Source organism: Schistocerca americana, chromosome 3, assembly GCF_021461395.2.
Source record: "Schistocerca americana isolate TAMUIC-IGC-003095 chromosome 3, iqSchAmer2.1, whole genome shotgun sequence".
Classification (NCBI taxonomy): Eukaryota; Metazoa; Arthropoda; class Insecta; order Orthoptera; family Acrididae; genus Schistocerca; species Schistocerca americana.
The window spans coordinates 469,414,731-469,435,102 of record NC_060121.1 but is presented as its reverse complement, the minus strand read 5'-3'; the positions used below and the strand labels follow the sequence as shown (position 1 = coordinate 469,435,102).

At 37.5% G+C, this 20,372-nt stretch overlaps 1 protein-coding gene across 2 annotated transcripts in view; it reads left to right on the top strand.

Moving 5' to 3' along the window:
* LOC124605138 (phospholipid-transporting ATPase ABCA1-like) overlaps window positions 1-20,372 on the top strand; it is a 423,943-nt gene that overhangs the window by 143,385 nt on the left and 260,186 nt on the right. For both annotated transcript variants that reach the window (XM_047136621.1, XM_047136620.1), the window contains 3 exons: window positions 5,362-5,526; window positions 7,361-7,545; window positions 9,639-9,894. In XM_047136621.1, the coding sequence (XP_046992577.1) occupies window positions 5,362-5,526; window positions 7,361-7,545; window positions 9,639-9,894 (606 nt within the window). The remainder of the gene's footprint in view (window positions 1-5,361; window positions 5,527-7,360; window positions 7,546-9,638; window positions 9,895-20,372) is intronic.

Here is a 20,372-nt window from a genome sequence, read left to right as displayed (position 1 = left end):
CCATGACAGCGTATGCAGATGTGATGGATTTTGGCAGCAGGAGAATTCACTGTGTGTTCAGTATCTCTTGCACCTTGAATGTTACCTACCTAGCAGCTGTGCTTAAGTTCTGCCCTTGGGCTAGACTGTCACCACCATTACTGACAAGCATGCACATTCAAAAATGAGTCTGCATGTGTATGTCCTCAGCATCTGTTGCATTACCAGATGTTGTTATTGTTACCCATTTTTATAGAAAGGTTTAAACCTTTCAGGAAATACACCTCAAGACATACACTGATTGAAAAGGTCTATTTATTTATTTATTTTCTGTCCATATAACAAAAAGTTTTCGGACATTGTCAGTAAAATTTAGCTTACATAACACACATACAGTAAAATGTTTACATTCTTTCATAACAACATATGGATCAGACACGTGTCTGTACACACTATTTTTCAAAAGGGCACTACAAGTAGATTCCTCCATAGTATAACACAATTTAGCTTATATTTATAATAGTACAGTACACATAATACAGTGTATAATTACATTCTTTCATACCTCTGATAGATTGGAGACATTGTCTATATACACCGTTTACCAAGATGGCATTACAACTTAAAGTCCTCTATCGAGTAACAACACGTCTCTATTAATAATTGCTTCAGTCTACTCTTTAGCATATTTAGATTTGCTTTCTTGAGTTCACAGGGTAGTGCATTGTAGAAAATTGCTCCCATTCTATGTGGGCTGTGGTCAGTTGCCTTTTCATTGGTCACAATTCTATGAAAATTTTCCCTTCCCCGTGTATCATAGTTGTGTACATTACTGTTTGTCATTTTAAATTCAGGATTTTGTTTCACAAACATGACTGTCTCCAGTATATACATGGAGTACACTGTAAGAATTTTATATTTCCTAAAGATATCTCTACAAGGATCTCTCTACTTTACCTTGGCTACCATTCTTACTGCCTTTTTTTGTGATCTAAAAAGTCAATATGAACTGCTGATGCCCCACCCCATATCTCAGTACCATACTGAAGGTGCGGATGAATCAACCCAAAATATATTTGCTTTAAAGTATCATGGTCCAAGAAGGCTGAGACCCGTTTCAGTAGATACACATTTCTAATGATTTTCTTGCAAATGTTATCTACATGTTCTTTCCATAAGTGTTCATCAACAACGATGCCCAGAAATTTATGTGAATTTGCATATGCGAGACCCAATGGGGATGTAAATACAGTATCAGTTATGGCAGCATTATAACTGTGGATGAACTTCATTATTACCGTTTTGTCTTTATTTACAAGAAGCTTGTTTGCTGTAAGGTATGCGGACAGAGTATTGGAACTGATCTCGGTACTGTTAGCTGCAGACTGCATATCACTGCCACAGCTGATGAAGGATATGTCATCGGCATAGCTTACAACCATGCAATTTTGGGGTTAAAATAAGTTATTTACATAAACAAGGATGAGAAAAGGCCCTAGTATGCTTCCTTGAGGCATGCCACATTGAAGTGTCGTGAAGGTTGATTTGGTTGTTAGGAACTGCTCATTATTTTTATAAGTTAGCTTTATACACTGTTTCCTGTCTTTCAAATAGGAAGTAAGTACTTTCAAGGCTAGTCCTCTCAACCCGTACTCTTCTAGCTTACACAGAAGAATGCTATGATTCACAGTATCAAAGGCTTTACTCATATCTAGGAAAGTGCCTATTACCTTGTCACTTTTGTCCAGCTTATTTAATATTTCATGTATAGAAGATGCTACTGCTGTTGTAGAAGATCACCCTTTTCTAAATCCATGTTGTTGGTTGTTTAACAGATTGTGTTTGGTGGAATATGATTCAACTTGATTTAGTATTACTCTCTCTAACAATTTGCCTAGTTCCGAGGTTAATGATATTGGCCTGTAGTTTTTAGTGTCAGTTTTTAATCCCTTTTTATGCACTGGTATAATTTCAGTAATTTTGAAAAGGTTAGGGAATACACCATTACTGAGGGAGGTATTTATCAAGTGAGTCAGGGGTTTCACTAATTCATTCCTGCATTCTTTTAGCAGTTTAGGTGAAATGTCATCCCAGCCATAAGACATTTTTGGTCGAAGTGCTGATATGATTATTAGGACGTCCCTCTCAGTAATGCCATGGATATAAAAGGACTGGCTAGATTTTCCAAGACTAAAATTTTATGGCTTGACATGAACTTCATTTGTACCAACTGTACTGAACTTACGTATAAATTTCTCACACATTTCTTTTGGGTCATTTATTTCTTCACCATTTTCTTTTAATGTTATGTTGCTGTGTTCGCAGAAATTCTGTTTCCCACTTTCTTTATGCATTATTTTCCAGGCAGTTTTACTGATACAGCTAGAGTTCCTTATTTCAGAGGTATATTTCTGTGCTTTTAGGTTAGTCAAGGACTCTCTGTATGTTTTTCTGAGCAGTTTATATTTTGTTGAGAAATATTGTAGTTTAGTATCTCTAAAAAGTATATAGCAATCTTTCATTTTCTCCCTCAGTTCAATAACTTCAGAAGGGAGATTCTCGGCTTTATGGTTTACAGCTTTATTTACTTTAATGTAGTTTTCTAAGGTGTTTACATTTACTTTCTCTTTTCCTACATTTGTGAGAACATGGTCAGTACATGTCTTCGTATTTGCAGTGACTTGTGTAGGTTCTGAGTTCATTTGTTTAAAGTTATAACACTGTAATCCATCCATATAGTGCAAATAATTAACACTATTATTTAGTGAGTCTATGTTGATGTCTCCAACAAGCAACAAGTGTTTTTTATACACTGCTGTCCCCTCCAGCAAATCCTCTAGGCAATTTAGAAACTCTTCTGTGTTACTTCCAGGTGACCTATACGGTGCTGCTATAATACGGCTGTTGTTTCCATTCTTTAGGTTTACTGCTGCAACCTCAAATACCATTTCAGTACTTAGATCATCTATCCATTTCACTTTTTCACATTTTATATCATTTCTACTATAAATGCCTACCCCACCACTTTTGTGTGTCTTTCTGCAGTACAGGTTTATAAGTTTGTAATTTTTTAGTCTGTAACCATATGCTTGCTCTTCCTTGCATCCCGATTCACTTGCTAGGAAGAGGTGTGGCTTAGTTTCATTTAGGTAAACACTCAGCTGCTCTGTTTTATTAGTTACATACTAGACATTCTGATATGCAACAGTTAATTTATTATGCTTTCCTCTAAAAAACACATCACTGTATACTTTGTGACTGAGAATTCTATTTAATTTGTCTTTTTCTTTGATAATTTCCCATATTTTGTCACACAAGAATTTTTTGCCTTCAAAATATAGGTGCATACCATGTCTGGTATGTAGGCTTCTTTTCAGTTTGCCTATATCTAATATTTTACATTTGCCAAAACGAGTACACATTTGTTTCATTTTAATGTTTGTTTTTCGAATCAACTTATTTACACACGAATTGCACATGAGATCATACCTGTGAGGCAGCGTTGTAATAATGGTGTTTCATGATTTATTTTTTTCTAGGAGGTTTTCCAGGCTTGCTAGGCAATTTCATTCTTCATTTCTTTTGATGTCATTGGCACCAGCTATACACATTAGATATTCATTCTCTTCTTTCTTGTTTCCCTGCAGGTTGACATCAGTAACAGATTTCGTACTTGCATTTGGTTTCACTATTCCTATTGCTTGGATACCTTTGTAATTGTCCTGTAAAACACTCGCAAAATTTCTGCCGTGGCTGTCTGTTAATAAGAGAATGTTGTACCTTTTTTTCGACGGTTTGACGATCGTACTTTTTACCCCTTTTTTTTCCCCTCCACTGCATAGTTTATGAAGTTCATTTTCGCCATATTTCACACTTTCACATTTATCACTATTGGTTTCTGGTAAGAGCTGAGGCACAGGTAGTGCAAGTCTAACTGTTTTGCGAGAGTTTTCACTTTTTTTTTTTTTTTTTTTTTTTTTTTTTTTTTTTTTTTTTTGCTGCGAAGGTTACTTTTTGTAACGTTTTCTATAGACACACTCGAAATTACCTCATATTTCGATCCAGTCACTTGACTACAGTTTTCGGAATAAAGATTATTAAAATTGTTTTCACACTCGAGACTTGGTTTGCTTACTGTAGGTGACATTTTTTCGCCTTGGGCTTTACATTTGCCTTTCACTGTTTTCCATTCCATCGACTTATAGTTGCTAACATTCGGCAGTACACTCATGTTTTGTCTCGACCTAAGCTCCATATTTTCATGCTTTAGGCTGTCATTTTCTTTTCTTAATCCTATGATTACTGATTGTAAACTTGAAATACGTTCACTATACATTTTAAGTTCATCTTTGCACTTCATACAAGCGATCTTTTTAACTGCATCGCTGTAATTTAATTTAGCAGTAACATCATGTACATCTATACTTACCGCCATCTTGTCGAGGATCTTGCTAAAGGATGGCCCTATCAAGCCCATATAAGATGTTTTTACTCTTCTAGAAACATCATCATAACCACTTTAGTGACTCAATGGAGTTCCTGTTCTTCTTAAGGATTGTGTTGTTTAAACTGATTACCAGTGATGCTTGTGAAGTAGTTGTGTTGGAGTAAATCTAATGAATCAGTATTTCATTGTTTATGTTTAAGGTCCTTGTTTGTTTCCACTATTAGGAAATAATAATAATAGAATATGGTGACAAGTGGTTTCAGTGAGTCATCATTTCTGTAACAGACACTCTCTGGGGACATTGATGTGAATTTTGATTATAGCTGTGTGTCAATTACCTGTGCCACTATTAAATAACGTGACTGAAAATTCATTCTCGTAATTTCACATAATGATACTTCTCATTAACTTTATTGCCCACCTCTGCAGCTGAGAGGTCAGCATAGCAGAATCCTAGGCAAGGGCTCCAGGTTTCATTTCCAGCTGGGTCAGTGATTTTTTCTTCTTGGGGATTGGGCTTTAGCCGGCCAGTGTGGCCGAGTGGTTCTAGGCGCTACAGTCTGGAACCGCACGACCGCTACGGTCGCAGGTTCGAATCCTGCCTCGGGCATGGATGTGTGTGATGTCCTTAGGTTAGTTAGGTTTAAGTAGTTCTAAGTTCTAGAGGACTGATGACCTCAGTAGTTAAGTCCCATAGTGCTCAGAGCCATTTGAACCATTTTTTGATTGGGTTTTGAGTTATCTCCATCATAATTTTATCCTCATTGACATGCAAGTCATTGAATTGGCATCAGCTAAAAAGATTTTCACCAGGTGAATGGTCTACCCCATGGGAGGTCCTAGCCACATGCACGTTTCATTAACTTTATTTTAATGTAAATGTAGTGTAATGTGGAGTTAAATAGCTGCTGTTGACACAATGTTTCATTTTATAGCAACTATGGCTGTGACATTTGGAAGTTCTGCATGGTTTGTGCTGTATTTTGCTGTACATGCCTTCTCTGGAACAGCAGGAAAGTTAGTTGAAAAATTACTGTGTCTGCTGCCTCAAGGGGGTCTTCTTCGTGGGCTGATTATAATGTGGCAGTATGAGTTAAGAGGTAAGTCTGCACATATCACAAGAGGAATTTTGAACTGAGAAGTAAATTGAAGTTACAGAACCAATTCCAGTGTTTTAAACCACAGCTGTGTGGTTGATCCTTGCTGGAATATCAATGTATCATAATTAGCTGCACTGTAGTGATAAGTTGGCAAGTATATTAAAGAAAGTACCAGATTCTATAATTTTTTGAGGTTGAAACTGCTATCTCTGTTCGTCACTAAGTGAAATTCAACTGCTTCTTTCACCATGGAGCTACAGATTCAATTTATGCATACTGTTTTTGCCACTCAATGTCTGATGGTTATATGTCTGTTATTTAAAATGGCAGAATGAGTGCTGTACTGTCAGTATGTGGCTCATTATGAAGATGACCACAAGGTATGCAGCAAAAATATTAGCAGCAGCAGCAGAAGAAGAAGAAGAGTAGTTTCTGCGGGTGGACTCTGGAAATTTAATAGATCAGTTACTGCACCACGAGAACACAAAAATGCACACCATCACACACTTCCAGCCTTTTCGTACATTTTACAGAATCACAACTTTGTATCAGGAGTCTTTCAGTAAGACACAGAATTGTCTGCTACAAGGATCAGAATCTGTAAAAAGATTTTGTAATCTCCATATTCCCCAGTCAGGTTGCACTGGCAAGCATTAAAACTACAACGTAAGAATAATATTTAATTCTCTCCTTACTTAATTTACAGAAAGGAGTTTACTTTGTACTTCTGTTGTGTGGACAATAACAGTCAAAACTAAAATAGTTGCTGTTTTATTTTGACATAGTAGTTATTATTAAGCAGTTAAAGAAAAACTTGGGATTCAGTTCAGTACCAGAGAACTCCTTTTACAAATAACTGAACTTGGTGTTATTCAGTTTCACACCCTCCCACATGTAGATTAGTCAGACACTGAGCAATACAGGGGTAAACAATCCTTAGAGCAGTAATGACACAAGGAAAAGAAAAGATTTCATTTTGAGATACAACCTGACCTACAGTTCTGATGTTATATAAAGTGGTTGTTGCATCATATTGTTACCAAAAACTATTTTCTTAACCAGGAAAAAAACACCCCTTTAAATCACTACCTTTCAATTGTGGTATTGTTTTGCAAATGTTTATTCTTAAAGACTGCAGTACTTTTGTGCTTTACTTGATAATATGTGGCCACTAATTTACTCCCTTTATGTACCACTGTTACTGTTGCCATTTGGAAGGGAAAGAATTGTAATTGTTGTGTTATTTGTCACTTGTGTAGGTTATTACATGCAAGTAGTGTTTTCCTGAAGCTTGTTATTAGAATCTGACTAAAACTGCTTGTTCATCAACACTTGACACCTTAGAACTGGTTTTCTCCAATTAGAGTTGAAGATGTCATGTTTGGGACATCTGTTCTTGTACCATGCCACAACAGAGCATGAGTTCACTTGGCAGTGCTTGAGCTACATAATAGTTGACGCTCTCAATATGTCATTTACCTTAAAGAACGCTACTGTTCGACCAAGCCTTAACTGAGAAACATATGATAACTGTCACCTGCATGTTACAGTGGTGAGCAAAAGATGTCAGTTAACAGATAATTTTAATTAGATTGTAGTTGCAAGTTGCACACATTGTCCCATAAGAACGACATAAGTTTTCACAGCTAACAAATGTTGTGTGTGTGTGTGTTGCACACATTGTCCCATAAGAACGACATAAGTTTTCACAGCTAACAAATGTTGTGTGTGTGTGTGTGTGTGTGTGTGTGTGTGTGTGTGTGTGTGTGTGTGTGTGTGTGTGCGCGCATGCGCGCAAAAATATTTCCTTTACTGTGCATTTTTCTGTTTACAGGTGATGGACTTCAGTGGAATACTGTGATTTCTCCTCCAGTTGGTAACCCTGAAGACCTAACTATGGCTGATGTATTTTTAATGTACCTTCTTAGTATACTTCTTTACATTTTAATTACTAATTATATGGATACAGTTAAGCCAGGAAAATATGGTGTTGCCAGATCTTGGTATTACATGTTTGCGGTAAGTGCCAGTTGTGTTACTGTCGAAATATTTATGCATTGTATGACATTTTTAATCTGATATCAAAAAGTGCAGCACCATACGTGTCATGAATTTGTTCATTATTGCTGTTTTGGTGCTACTTGTTTTACCTAATTTTGGTACTGTTCATAAGTTTCAAAAAATTCATTGCAATGAGAGAAAGTTTCAGCATAAACTGTGTAGATGAGTAGGGTCATCACAAATCAGTCAGACTATTACTAGGAATATTTTGTGCAGCTTATGGTTGAATCATTAAGAGAAGCCGGCACAGTGTACCGTAAAGAGTTGCATGGCAAGAAGCTAGTCTGACTTGAATGCAAACTGAAAATCTCTGTTTCTGAATAAAAATAATTTCAAGAAATTTTATACAAAAAATAAAATGATAACTTCAAATTAATAACCCTTAAGTTGCATCCGGTCTTGTCAATATGTAACTAAGTGTGAATGATAGTACTGATAATGGTGTGACTATATTTTCAGAACAACAGTAAAATTTATTTAGTTGATGTTTTGCATGGTGGAGAATGTTGAGGAACTTTCTCCTATGAGGCTGCAGACCTCAAAGACCCTGAAACCTTAAATCATATTTATTCTTCTTGCATTATTTTCTTGTGCAGTGACAGCAGCTTAATGAGAAGTGAATTGTAGTCCCATCAATTTCATAATTTTAAACAAGAGAGCAAAATTCATCCTGTTACTGCCGTGATTGCATCCAGCTCATGCACCAGATCAGTTTGCATTAATTGCAAAAGTGGCTTCTAATTGCTGCTCATATGAAATCAGGAAACTGTTGAAAATGATAAATGAACATATTTAGAATTTATAAAGTCTTGGTATATTGTCTGAACAGTACTTTCATACTACATGCTTTTAGAAATAATTAATTATCTGGTTATTATTCTGACTTCAGCAGGTTATGGTTTTGTGTAAAGGCACCCTTTCATAATGTACCACAATATATAGACTTCCTACTTTTTGATAATATTACAAGTAATGATCCATATAAGATTACATTGCTATATTCAAAGAGTATTTATGAGAGTCTGAGAGCACTGTAGTCACTCACAGGCAACTGTCTCTGTTTTGACATTTATCAAAAATTAATGATTATTTTCAATAAAGTCAACATTTTTTCACACAGCAAGACAGTCGAATCACTGTACACAACTGTCATTGCTACTGTGATATGACAGGAAGAAACAAAGTGTCATTGGGAATTCTGACAAAAAGAGAAGAGAAAAGATCATCATCATCATCATCATCATCATCATCATCATCATCATCACTATCACTTCTGGACTATGTCTATATCAGTTTGTAAATGTAGCCATTTACAATGACATATTTGGTTTGTTATACTGTATGAATCAATATGAATCAATTTGATAATTGAAGAATGAAGTCCCAGATGATGTGAATGCTGAGATACACAATGGGCATGCCATATTGGTCAGATGAGTCATGAAACGAGTGTTGGCTTGAAAATTTTCAGCTTTTTACTAAATATCTGGAAAATGTGTGGGTTACAGTTTCAAAGAAGAAAGATTCAAAGATGAAATAGCATTGCAGTGTACCATTTCTCTGCGTGTTGTCACCTTGCTGTTTAGGTAGGTTGTTACGTGTCAGTGAGCAGAATTTATGTCTGTAAGTGAATGATATTGTTCCTTTTGTATTTGATCTTGGACACACAAATTTACTGCCCTGTATTAGACATGGTGTTGTTGAAGAGTCTCTAGACAGTTTGGAACAGCAGAAGAAAAGAAGCTGTAGCAGCAATAGTAAATTGAAGATTTCAGTCAATCCATGAGGTGTATACACATAAATGGATTGGGAAATCAGTGCCAAGGAAAGTGTCTTGAATATACAATGAGTAATATTTGTGATCAGGTGTTGATGATAATAAATAATGTAAAATGTGAGCCATAAAATGGTAATAGAAGCAAATTAAGCAAATGGTAGACATATGAGTAAAAAAATAGTGGATTATGGCTAGTAGATGCATATTCATGTTACTAGTAATATCTTTAAACAGCATGGGAATAATTTGTATGCTTATGACACTTTTTTTCCAGCAATGTTTTCGTAGTAACAATGGTATAGAAAACTTGGAAACACAGGCAGATGTTCAAAGGAACTTTGAAGCACCACCTGATAATCTGGAGCCAGGAATAAGAATTAAAAATTTATTCAAGATCTACACTTCTTTAAGAAAATCTGAATCAAAAGTGGCTGTGAAAGGCATAACTCTTGATATCTATAATGGAGAGATTACAGCTCTCTTGGGCCACAATGGGGCTGGTAAAACCACTACAATGTCTATCCTTTCAGGTATTGATCCGTGTTTTTATCATTTTTCTTGTTATTTGCTTTTTGTCACTGTACAAAGTGAATTATTTTGTCTGTGTGCATACTTTACAGAGTAATTGGTTCCATAATCTATACTATTATGTAAAGGCAAGTTGTTATTAATGTTGTAACCCCAAAATCTCGAAGTTCTCAACTGATGTACTTAAAATCGTTCATGTTACTCTAAGAAACATTTGGACAGACATAGGCTGCATATTTTTAAAAATATACTGGGTGATCAGAAAGTCTGAAAAGCTTGTAAGGGTGTTACAGGGTAGGTTGTGTTGAGAAATAATTGTAGAAAAAAATTTGATATGTTGCACTGTTTCAGAGTTAATTAGCATTGACGTTAGCCAATCAGGCGATTGCATGTGCAAATTCAAGTGGCCCACCAGATACAGTTACTGTCAATTGTTCTCATAGGATAGATTGAAGCTAAGCCTTTCACCCAGGTGTGATCCTTACTAGCATTCCATATACAATTTTTGTATCACTTTCTTGTTTGGTTAAATTAAACGAAAAACACATTTGGCAGCACAGTCACTAGTGGGCTGCTTGAATTTTTGCTAACAATGGGCTGATTGGCTAACTTCAGTGGTAACTAAATTGGGAATTGTGCAGCATATCGTATGCTTTTCTTAACAATTATTTCTCAGCACAATATACCCTGCAACAGACTTACAAGCTTCCAAGACAGTTCCTCGTGATCCTGTGCAATATATAATTATACACTGAAGAGCCAAAGAAACTGGTACACCACACGAATATTGTGTAGGGCCCCCACGAGCATGCAGAAGAGCTGCAACACGACATGGCATGGACTCAACTAATGTCTGAAGTAGTGCTGGAGGGAATTGACACTATGAATCGTGCAGAATTATGCAGGGCTATCCATAAACCCATAAGAGTGTAAGAGGAGCAGAGAGCTCTTCTGAACAGTAAGTTGCAAGGCATCCCAGATATGCTCAATATTGTTCACGACTATGGGCTTTGGTGGGCAGCAGAAGTGTTGAAACTCACAACAGTGTTCCTGGAGCCATCTTTAGCAATTTTGGACATTTGGGGTGTCCCATTGTAGTGCTGGAATTGCCCAAGTCTGTCGGAGCGAACAATAGACATAAATGGATGTAGGTGATCAGACACGATGCTTATGTACTTGTCACCTGTCATTGTATCTAGATGTATCATGGGTCCCATATCACTCCAGCTGCACACATCCCACACCATTACAGAGCCTTCACCAGCTTAAACAGTCCCCTGCTGACATGCGGGGTCCGTGGATTCATGAGGGTGTCTCCATGCCCATACACATCCATCCACTCGACACAATTTGAAGCGAGACTCGTCTGACCAGGCAACATACTTCCAGTCATCATCAGTCCAGTGTCGGTGTTGACGAGCCCAGGTGAGGCATAAGCCCTGTGTCATGCAGTCATCAAGGGTATAAAAGCGGGCCTTCGGCTCCAAAAGCCTACATTAGTGGTGTTTTGTTGGATGGTTCACATGCTGATACTTGTTGATGATGGTCCAGCATTGAAATATGCAGCAATTTGCAGAACGATTGTACTACTGTTACATTGAATGATTCTCTTCAGTCGTTGGCCCAATTCTTGCAACAACTTTTTCCGGCCGCAGCCATGTCAGAGATTTGATGTTTTACTGGATTCCTGATATTCATGGTACACTTGCGAAATAGTCATACTGGAAAATCACCACTTCATTGCTGTATCGGAGATGCTGTGGCCCATCGCTCATGCAGCGAGTAGAACACCATGTTCAAACTTGCTTAAATCTTGATAACCTGCCATTGTAGCCTCAGTAACCGATCTAACAACTACACCAGACACTTGTTGTCTTATATGGGTGTTGACGACCGCAATGCCATATTCTGCCTGTTTATATATCTCAGTACACATGCCTATACAAGTTTCTTTTGCACTTCAGTGTGTATATATCTATCTATAGTAATACAAAAACCAAGTGTGCTTTCCAAAATTCTCGAAAAGTTCTTGACCGAATCGTTTTGAATTTTTGCACAATGCTATAGTAAACATTAGGGCAAACGTAGCGGTTTGTGGGATGTTAGGTGTATTCATACGTACATTTCTGTTCGTGACTGAGGACAGTGTACTGAACACCATTACATCAGTATTTACTTCATTTACATACTAATAGTATAGCTGTTAAGAGTTGATTAATACAAAAGGCATAAGCAAGACACTAATGTTCATTTTTGATGGCCAGAAAGTCAGGTATTTAAGTGTGGACGCATGGGTGCAAAACAGATGGTCTACACTGATAGGTGTAGTCTACTTCATGGTACATTTGAGACTGAACAGAAAATACTAGGTAGTAAATTATGTGGTGTATTTGTGGGAAGAATATTTAATGCAGAGAACACGCTGAAGTGGATGCATATTAAGGTGGCAGTTGACACTATATCTGTAGCTGTACCCCTAACACTGTGTGTGTGTGTGTGTGTGGGGGGGGGGGGGGGGTTTCTGTTAAAACCGACAGTAGAAAGAAAATGGTTTGCTGTGTTGTGCAGATGTGCAGTTTCATTTTCTTTGTTGGGGTCAGTTTTAACAGTATACATGAAATTTGTATTTATGGCTTATCCGCTTATGATTAGAAATTATTGTGAAATCTGAATCATCCAAAACTTTATAATCCCATGCGTTCACAGATCAGAACTATTTCAAAACTTTGAAACTAGATTCCCTACAGATCCAGCAGCTGGTGAGGTCTCTCATACTCTGTATGGCAGTGATCCCAACCAATTTACCCATTTTTTTGTTTTTAAGTGAGTTCAGTTGCCAATCAAGATTGCATTTACAGTGATAATAATATAGGCTCAGAGAGAGAGAGAGAGAGAGAGAGAGAGAGAGAGAGAGAGAGAGAGAGAGAGAGAGAGAGAGAGAGAGAGGGGGGGGGGGAGGGGGGGGGGGACATACATCCAATTCCCATACATTTGTAACAATTGAGAAGTGTTGCCAGGTGTGCTAGTGGAGCTGTAAGATACAGTACGTAGTTCTTGTAGATGCTAGTGCTTAGGGTTTTATGTAATTTTGGCTTTACTCTTTAATGAGAGGTTAATTATGTGCAGTGCACAAATGGCAATGGGGATAAGAGGGGAGGAAGGATATCAGTGTATAATGATTTCTTTGGTTTATATATGCAGTAGATGTTCAGTTTGGGAGTTTCTTGCCAAGAAGGGTATAAGTGCAAAATCTTCCAACAACATAGTTTTATTCTGTGTTAAGTGGGTTAAACTTGGCTGCAAGTCTCCTCCAGAGTGCACATTTTTGGCAGGTAATGCCTAAAAACAGACATTATCTGCGACAACAGTGAAACATTTTAGGGACCCACGTACTCATTAAGGACCACTTTTACTATGTGACAGAGCAATATTGTGATATTTTTTAATGTGTAAGTGGGATCACTCACAACAGGAGAACGATCTGCAGACCTGTTCCCTCCTTAGTAAGAACACAGTTGAGATTTGAAAGATATTCTGGGATGAAGTGCCCTATTTATTTTTACAAGCATTATTACTTGTAAATTGTCACAGACCATTCTACAGACATTTTCTTATTCCTTTTTAAAATGTTCTCTCTCTTCTGTTCACATTGAATGCATGTGCATCAAAAAGCCAGTATAGCGGCTACAGTCTTTGTAGTGTACGGAAGCAGCCTGTCGATGTAGAGAGCCTATACATAAATTCACCCAGTTGTTTTGTTATAAACTGCTCACAGAAATCATCTTAATGATGCGTTTACCATAGAAAATTACTGCACACAGTTACTTTTTTAATGGAGGTAGAAAAGGAAATTTGCATTTCTACAGTTGTCCTGGAATGCATGCTGTCTCCAGTCATGAATTGGGCGGTGTGTCTTGTGTACACTATTCAGTCTGTCAGTGTACTTCAAAAAGTTCATTCAACCTTAGATCGTGAGTACAAGAAGTGTTGTTAGAGCGGAAAGTTGCTTGCTGGGTTGGTGTACATCATAGAAACATCATTTGAACATTCAACCACTATTCTGTGTAAACTACTCTTATGGCTTTGTTAACACAGGTAATACGCAACCATCTCCACATGATAAAGGTCCTTAACTCATGGCTAGTGGTTAATTTTGCTTTGCCTAGATCATTGGATCCATGTTTGGTTCCCAGCCATATTGGAGATTTTTTCAATCTCGGGCTGGGTTTTTGTGCTGCCCTAATTATTTCATTTAATATTCATCAATGCACAAGTCACCAAAGTGGCATCAAATAGAAAGAATTGCACCAAGCTGCCAAACGACCCCAGTCGGCTTCTCCTGACTGATAATGTCATATGATAATTTCATTTCACATGATGAGTTTGGTATCTAGGCCTCCATTAGAAAGAGCAGTACAGAATCTATGCACCATGATGTGCAAAGAAGGTGGTGAAGGAAACCCCTGGATTGGAATCTGGATCAATGGCAGTTGGTTTTCTTTATGAATGAATGTAGGATTTGTCAGACACCTGATAATACTTGTGGAAAGGTGTGGAAGGAACTATGTACCAATACAGCTTCCCAAGCATTCAGTCCCATAAGTTCAGCAGACAGGTAGGTCAGTTATGTTGTGGCCAGTGTAATGTACAGATATTGAACACTTCTCACCACTATCCTTTATTACTTGAGGACTTCACAGCATTGCAATAGGATCCTCCTGCCTTTTGCCCACCCCTAAAGTCAGCATCTCAGCAATGTGTTCATCTTTTAAGGCACTACTGCACGAGTACCCTGTGCATGACTGTAAAGGCCTTTCTCCAGGAGGCAGGAATCAACTGAATGGAATGGTTGTGTTATCCACTGACATGAAATGGATTGGGCATACCTGGGATCAATTGAAATCTACAATTTGCCTTCACCAGTAGATCTCCACATGCACTGAATGACTACAGATTGGCCCTCGTTGAAGACAGGTACACGCCTGAGTGACAAAGTCTCCACCATCTTTTAGACAGCATGCTGTGAAAGACCAAATCATGTTAAAAAAACATGGAGTGGAACAGAGCAGCCTTGAGTGTGACCCAACAGCAGATTTTGATTTTGCTGATGTGCACTGTTGAACAGACTGCTTTTATTTTATTAATAATATAATTTTATTTGTCTTTATTTCACAATAAATGTACTGTGTCCCACGAAGAATGGTCAGTATTCAGGGGCGTGACAGGAACAATCACTCAAAGCAGTAAAAAAAAAAAAAAAAAAAAAAAAGGGGGGGGGGCCAAAAAATGGGCGCTAAGGTACATACCTTAAGAGCTAAGATCACCAACTGCCTGGGTAGCCATGCATATTAAGGCGATGCTTCTGGGACAGGGAGGTGTGCTGGCATGCAGACAGTTAGGGTGGGGATAGTGTAACATGATGGTGATAGCAAATGCATCTGGCTGCCCCTTAAACTAAAATTGCCAAATCCATTAATAACCATGCTGACCCTGTGCTGCTGTGGGACAAAGGCGAAGAAAAAGAAGAAGAAGAAGAAACCTCTTCTGCTGTGAGCTCTTTACTTTCATATTTTGGGAACAGGTAGTATGGAGCAAAACAAGAAAAAAGGGCCTGTGTTTATGAGACAATAAGGTGCATGTTTTAATAGCTGTGAGCACTTGGTCAGCAGAAGCAATGTGTTTCACAGTACCGAAGATGAAAAGTGCTCATAGCTCTTTAAGTTATGCGCTTGGGAGCCTGTGTGTAGTGGACTTTTTTGTTGTTGTTTTGGCCTGTACTACCACCTCTCAAATTATGGAAAATAAAGAGCTTGCCATAGAAGACATTTTGTTTACATTATTGAAGATGTAGTAGTGCTCATAGCTCTTATGGTATGCATTTTAAAGCAAATATTTAGTAGAATTATTTTCTTCAAATGATCATATCTGTCATATTTGAGAATACTGCCAATTCCTTCTGGGAAACACTGTATTGTTTTAGATTCATCAGTCTTATTAGTTTTTGCATAATCTTATTTTGGATGGTTACAGCAGCAGTTACAACATCAGTTATTCCTGATGAAGACAATGGATATAATAATTGAAAGTATGAGTTTTTATTCAAATTTGATACTTCAAGAAGAAGGATAAAATTTTATCCAAGGATGTGATTATGAGAGACCTTGCTCTCCTATACAGTTGTTACTATCTCTGTTTTCCATAATGATTGGTGCAGGAATATTTTATTTATTTTCTTGTTTCACACATTTAGTTCTACAGGACCAAACTGATGAGGTGAATCCCCATGCTCATGGAATGAGTCAGCACATGAAATTACGTGTTAATAATGAATAAAATAAAAATTTACATCAAACGTATACAGACCACAAGCTGCTGAGTATATGTTAGCATAGTCAACAATATAACACAGGAATTTGCTTAATGTTTTTCCTAGAGTGAATTCAAGTTTGATGTGAAAGAGTGAGGTTTACTGCTAAGATTTTTTAATTCTTGTGGTAGCTTATTGAAAATAGATGCAGCAATAAACTGCATGCCTTTCTGTACAAGAGTTAAGGAGGTATAATACCAATGTAGATTTGATTTCTGCCCAGTATTAACTGTGTGAAAGCTGCTAATTCTTGTTGTTAACAAGAAATACATGACATCAAAGAAAATTAAGAGGCCAGTGTTAGAATCCTGAACAGGGGTGTCAAGAGGTTCATGAACTTACACAAATCATTGCTCCAAGTGCCCATTTCTGAGCGTAAAATACCATATGTGAACTGAAAGTGGTTTCGGACTGTGCGCTTGTAGATTGACCACATGTAAAGCTTTCTAGAACAGTGACATTTGTACTGTCAGGATGGTTTGCAGTGATGGCATGCCTGTGCAGATACAAAAATGGTGATATGGTTGTTCTATGTGCGGCACTTTTATTCCATATTATATTGTTCCTTTGTGGCCAATGTGGATCCGGCATTTTTGTAATGCTGGCAGAGAAAATTGTGCCTCCAGAAGCAACAACTACAACAGTTGCCTCAGGAGTAGGTGCAGGACTTCTTCAAGCAGTGTGTGGGATTGCTCTGCTCCCACACTGGCTGGTGGTGGACCAGGCATCTGCAGAAGAGCCTTTTCCTCCGCCGACCCCAAGCCATCCGCCAATTTTGATGAATTTACAGAAAAGTGGGAGAATTACCTGTGCTGGTTCTTGCTGCATTACCAGTTACGGCATATTGTCAATCCAGTTGGTTAATCACCTTATTGTTGCTCAGTGGTGTGGGATTGTATGACATTATGAAAAATTTAAATCCGTGTACTGAGTCTGAGAAATATAACTTCAAAAAGGGGCACTTCTCGCTTTCTGTCTACCACCACTTTGTCGCAGTATCTTAAGCAATGTCACATAAATGACCATCACTTTCCACCTCTGTTGCGAAAACAATATCTGCTCTGTATTCTTCAGCACTGGATGTGCCTTTGATTTGTGAGATGTCTCCATCAAATTCTGTCTCCATCAAACTCTAGAGGTCTCTCCAACTCCTTAATTATCTGTGCATCTGACACTAAAGGAGGAAAAAATTTTCTTATTTTGAACAAAACAGAAATCTACAGATATAAATGCTACTTCAGAAGATCAGTACCAAATGTATAAAGCAAGACTAAAGATACTCAATGACTATTAATGAATAAGTTTTGAGACATGTATGCTAATGTACATAGTAATACATTTTCAGTTCCGTTGTGTCCTATCCAACATGTGTACAAATTATTTTGTAGCACAGTGCATTAATGTGACCACAGCAGTGGTATTAATGTGGTCACATATTAAATAGGAGTATTTTTTAGCATACAATGTAAATAAATAGACCTTACAACACCTTGACATCATTTTGTCTGTTGTTTGTTGCATGCACTCATCAAACAATGATTACACTTGGCTGTTTACGTACCTGACTGCCGAGACTTGCAGGAATCTGTGTAGACCTCTAGCAGATGCCTGGGAAACTCTAACAGCTGTATCTCTGGCATTACATTGGAGCTGTATCTATACAAAGTTTACTAATTTGGTGTGTTATTTATGCCACCTGGGATCTGAGGATGGTATGCTGCCTTGCTAATTAGAGATGTGAACACTAGCTTCTGAGATCTAAACTAGGGAATTGGCCTTGTCCAAACCTTCTTTAGATGAAGTTGCCCAGATTGCAGAATCACATGAACTTATGGCAGTAGCAGGGGATATACTTTCTGACATTTGGGAGGTGGGGAAGCAGAATTGCCCAAATGTGAACACTATGTATGGACTGTGCCACAAAGTAGGCTATTTGGCATCAGTTTGTGACAGTCAGAGAGCTGCTGAACAATTGTCAGAAGCCCTGGTGTTTTCCTTGGATGTGGAGGTTGTCTCCCAAGGCCACACAAGCATTGCGTCAATGTATTATCTGATAATGTTGGTCATGGACAGTTGACTGAGTGAGTTTCAGGTAGACATGGAAACAACTGTCAGACAATGTTACAGTAAACTGAGTATTCTGTAGCAGGGGTAATTCTCCAGCTTAGTGTGTTATAAGAATGGGGCACAGCAACTTACATTGTGAGTAGTGAATTCCCTGTTGATGCAAAATGTTTTTGGCTGTGTTTGGATTCCAAGCAACTGACAAAGTCCATTTAGTGTGTCAATCAATTGTGACTTACTACAACATTTTGATTTAATTCCTACTTTGTTCAGCATGATCTTCTAATCCCGTTAGTCAGCAATCTCTTTTACTTGTTAGGGCTAGTTCCATGTTTTAAAAATTATAATGAAAAACAGCTTTCGAAGATTATGAGAAATGTGTTGATGGAAACATATTTTTTACCTATGTTAGCAGCACTATACATATCCTTAATGTCTACAATAAGGAGTCCTGTAGAGTGGCTCTTATTTTTTGGCAATTTTGCAGTTTTCTTTTCCTTCTCCAGTACTGCATCAGTGGCTTGTCAATTACAAATTCCAGTGTGGAGGTCAGAAGAGTGGGCTGCAATGATGGATTTTCAGTTTACTGCAGACATGTGGGTTTTTTAAATTATTCTCATCGTACTTTAATTTCTATTTTCCATAAGATCAAATACATCAGTACCGGCAGGGAAAGCCCACATTACATAACCAACCATCTGTATAGGAAGAATGTGGAAAAGTCATTATTTTGGAAGGAATGTGAAAGAAGAAACTTCAGTATGAAGTTCTCATACTTCCCTACTGTGGTGCAGATACATCTTAACATCGGAGTTTTTGGGGCAAAGGGCCAATTTGTTTCAGCAGTGGTTCATTGAATCTATTTTCAAATGGTCAACACCACTCTGAGATAGCATCTATCACAGTTGATGTGACCTTGACAGCAATGCAGATACATCAGTGCTAGCTAATCATTCGCTGGGACCAGGAGAGCATTGAATTAAATCCTCTAATACTACAGAGTGTATATGCCTGGGACAACCTGTAAATCTGGGAAAAGGCTCGGGAATCTTCTCATTTGGGAAAAATCTGGGAAAAGCCTGTAAACTTTTTAAAATTCTGGGAATTTTTCTTGTGTTAGTTCCCAGTTAAATGTTTGTAATTTTTACTGGTGAGAACTGATACTCTAACAAAGCAAGAAAATATAAATGAGAGAATAACACCAAAATAAAATTTTAGTTCCAATTTACCATTTACAACAAAACAAACAGCTCACACAAGCACCTATAGACACTGAAATGTGTCAAAGGCTTTAGGACGAAGACTGTGCAATACTTCATAACAACAAACTGATTTCGATGAGTGTGACACCACAACTGTCTACATTTACAACAGGTTGCAGGAAAATATTGTCATTGGTGATTTGAGAAGTGTTTCTTTCAAAGTAAATTACCTTTTATGCAAGATGGATTGTGTTAAATGTGAGAATGACAATTTCTTAAATCACGGAATGTTTGACTCTTATTCAAAACTTAACACCCTGAGGTCCAGCTGCTTAGAAAAATTTTGGGCCCAGAAGACCAGCCATTTATGCCATTATTTAAAACTTATTGGCGTGTTTCTTTGATATATCTTAAAGGGTAATACACAAGAGAAAGACCAAGCTTTAAAGTTAGTGTTTCATTTTAGTCCTTTTATATATTAAAAATTATGTAATAATGATCCTTCATAAAACAGTGCGAGGTGAATTGTTGAGCAGTTTCACACTTTATTGGCTTTTCTATGGAAAAGTCAAAGTGCTTGTCAGAACATTTGTTCATCCAGGTAACCCACAAAATTTTTGGTGCACAGTAGTAGTGAAATTTGTAATTGTGCTTGTCAGAAATATTCAGCTCTGCAATATGAGCTGTGCTCTTAGGATCCTGCCTAACCACACCCTCAGGAAAAACAGCAAAAAAATTTTGACAACCAATCTTATAGATGAAAGCTTAGCTTTTCATGTAGCTATACTGAATGTTTATAATTTAAACCATTAGCTTTCCCTATTTGCATGTTGGTACTACTTAACAC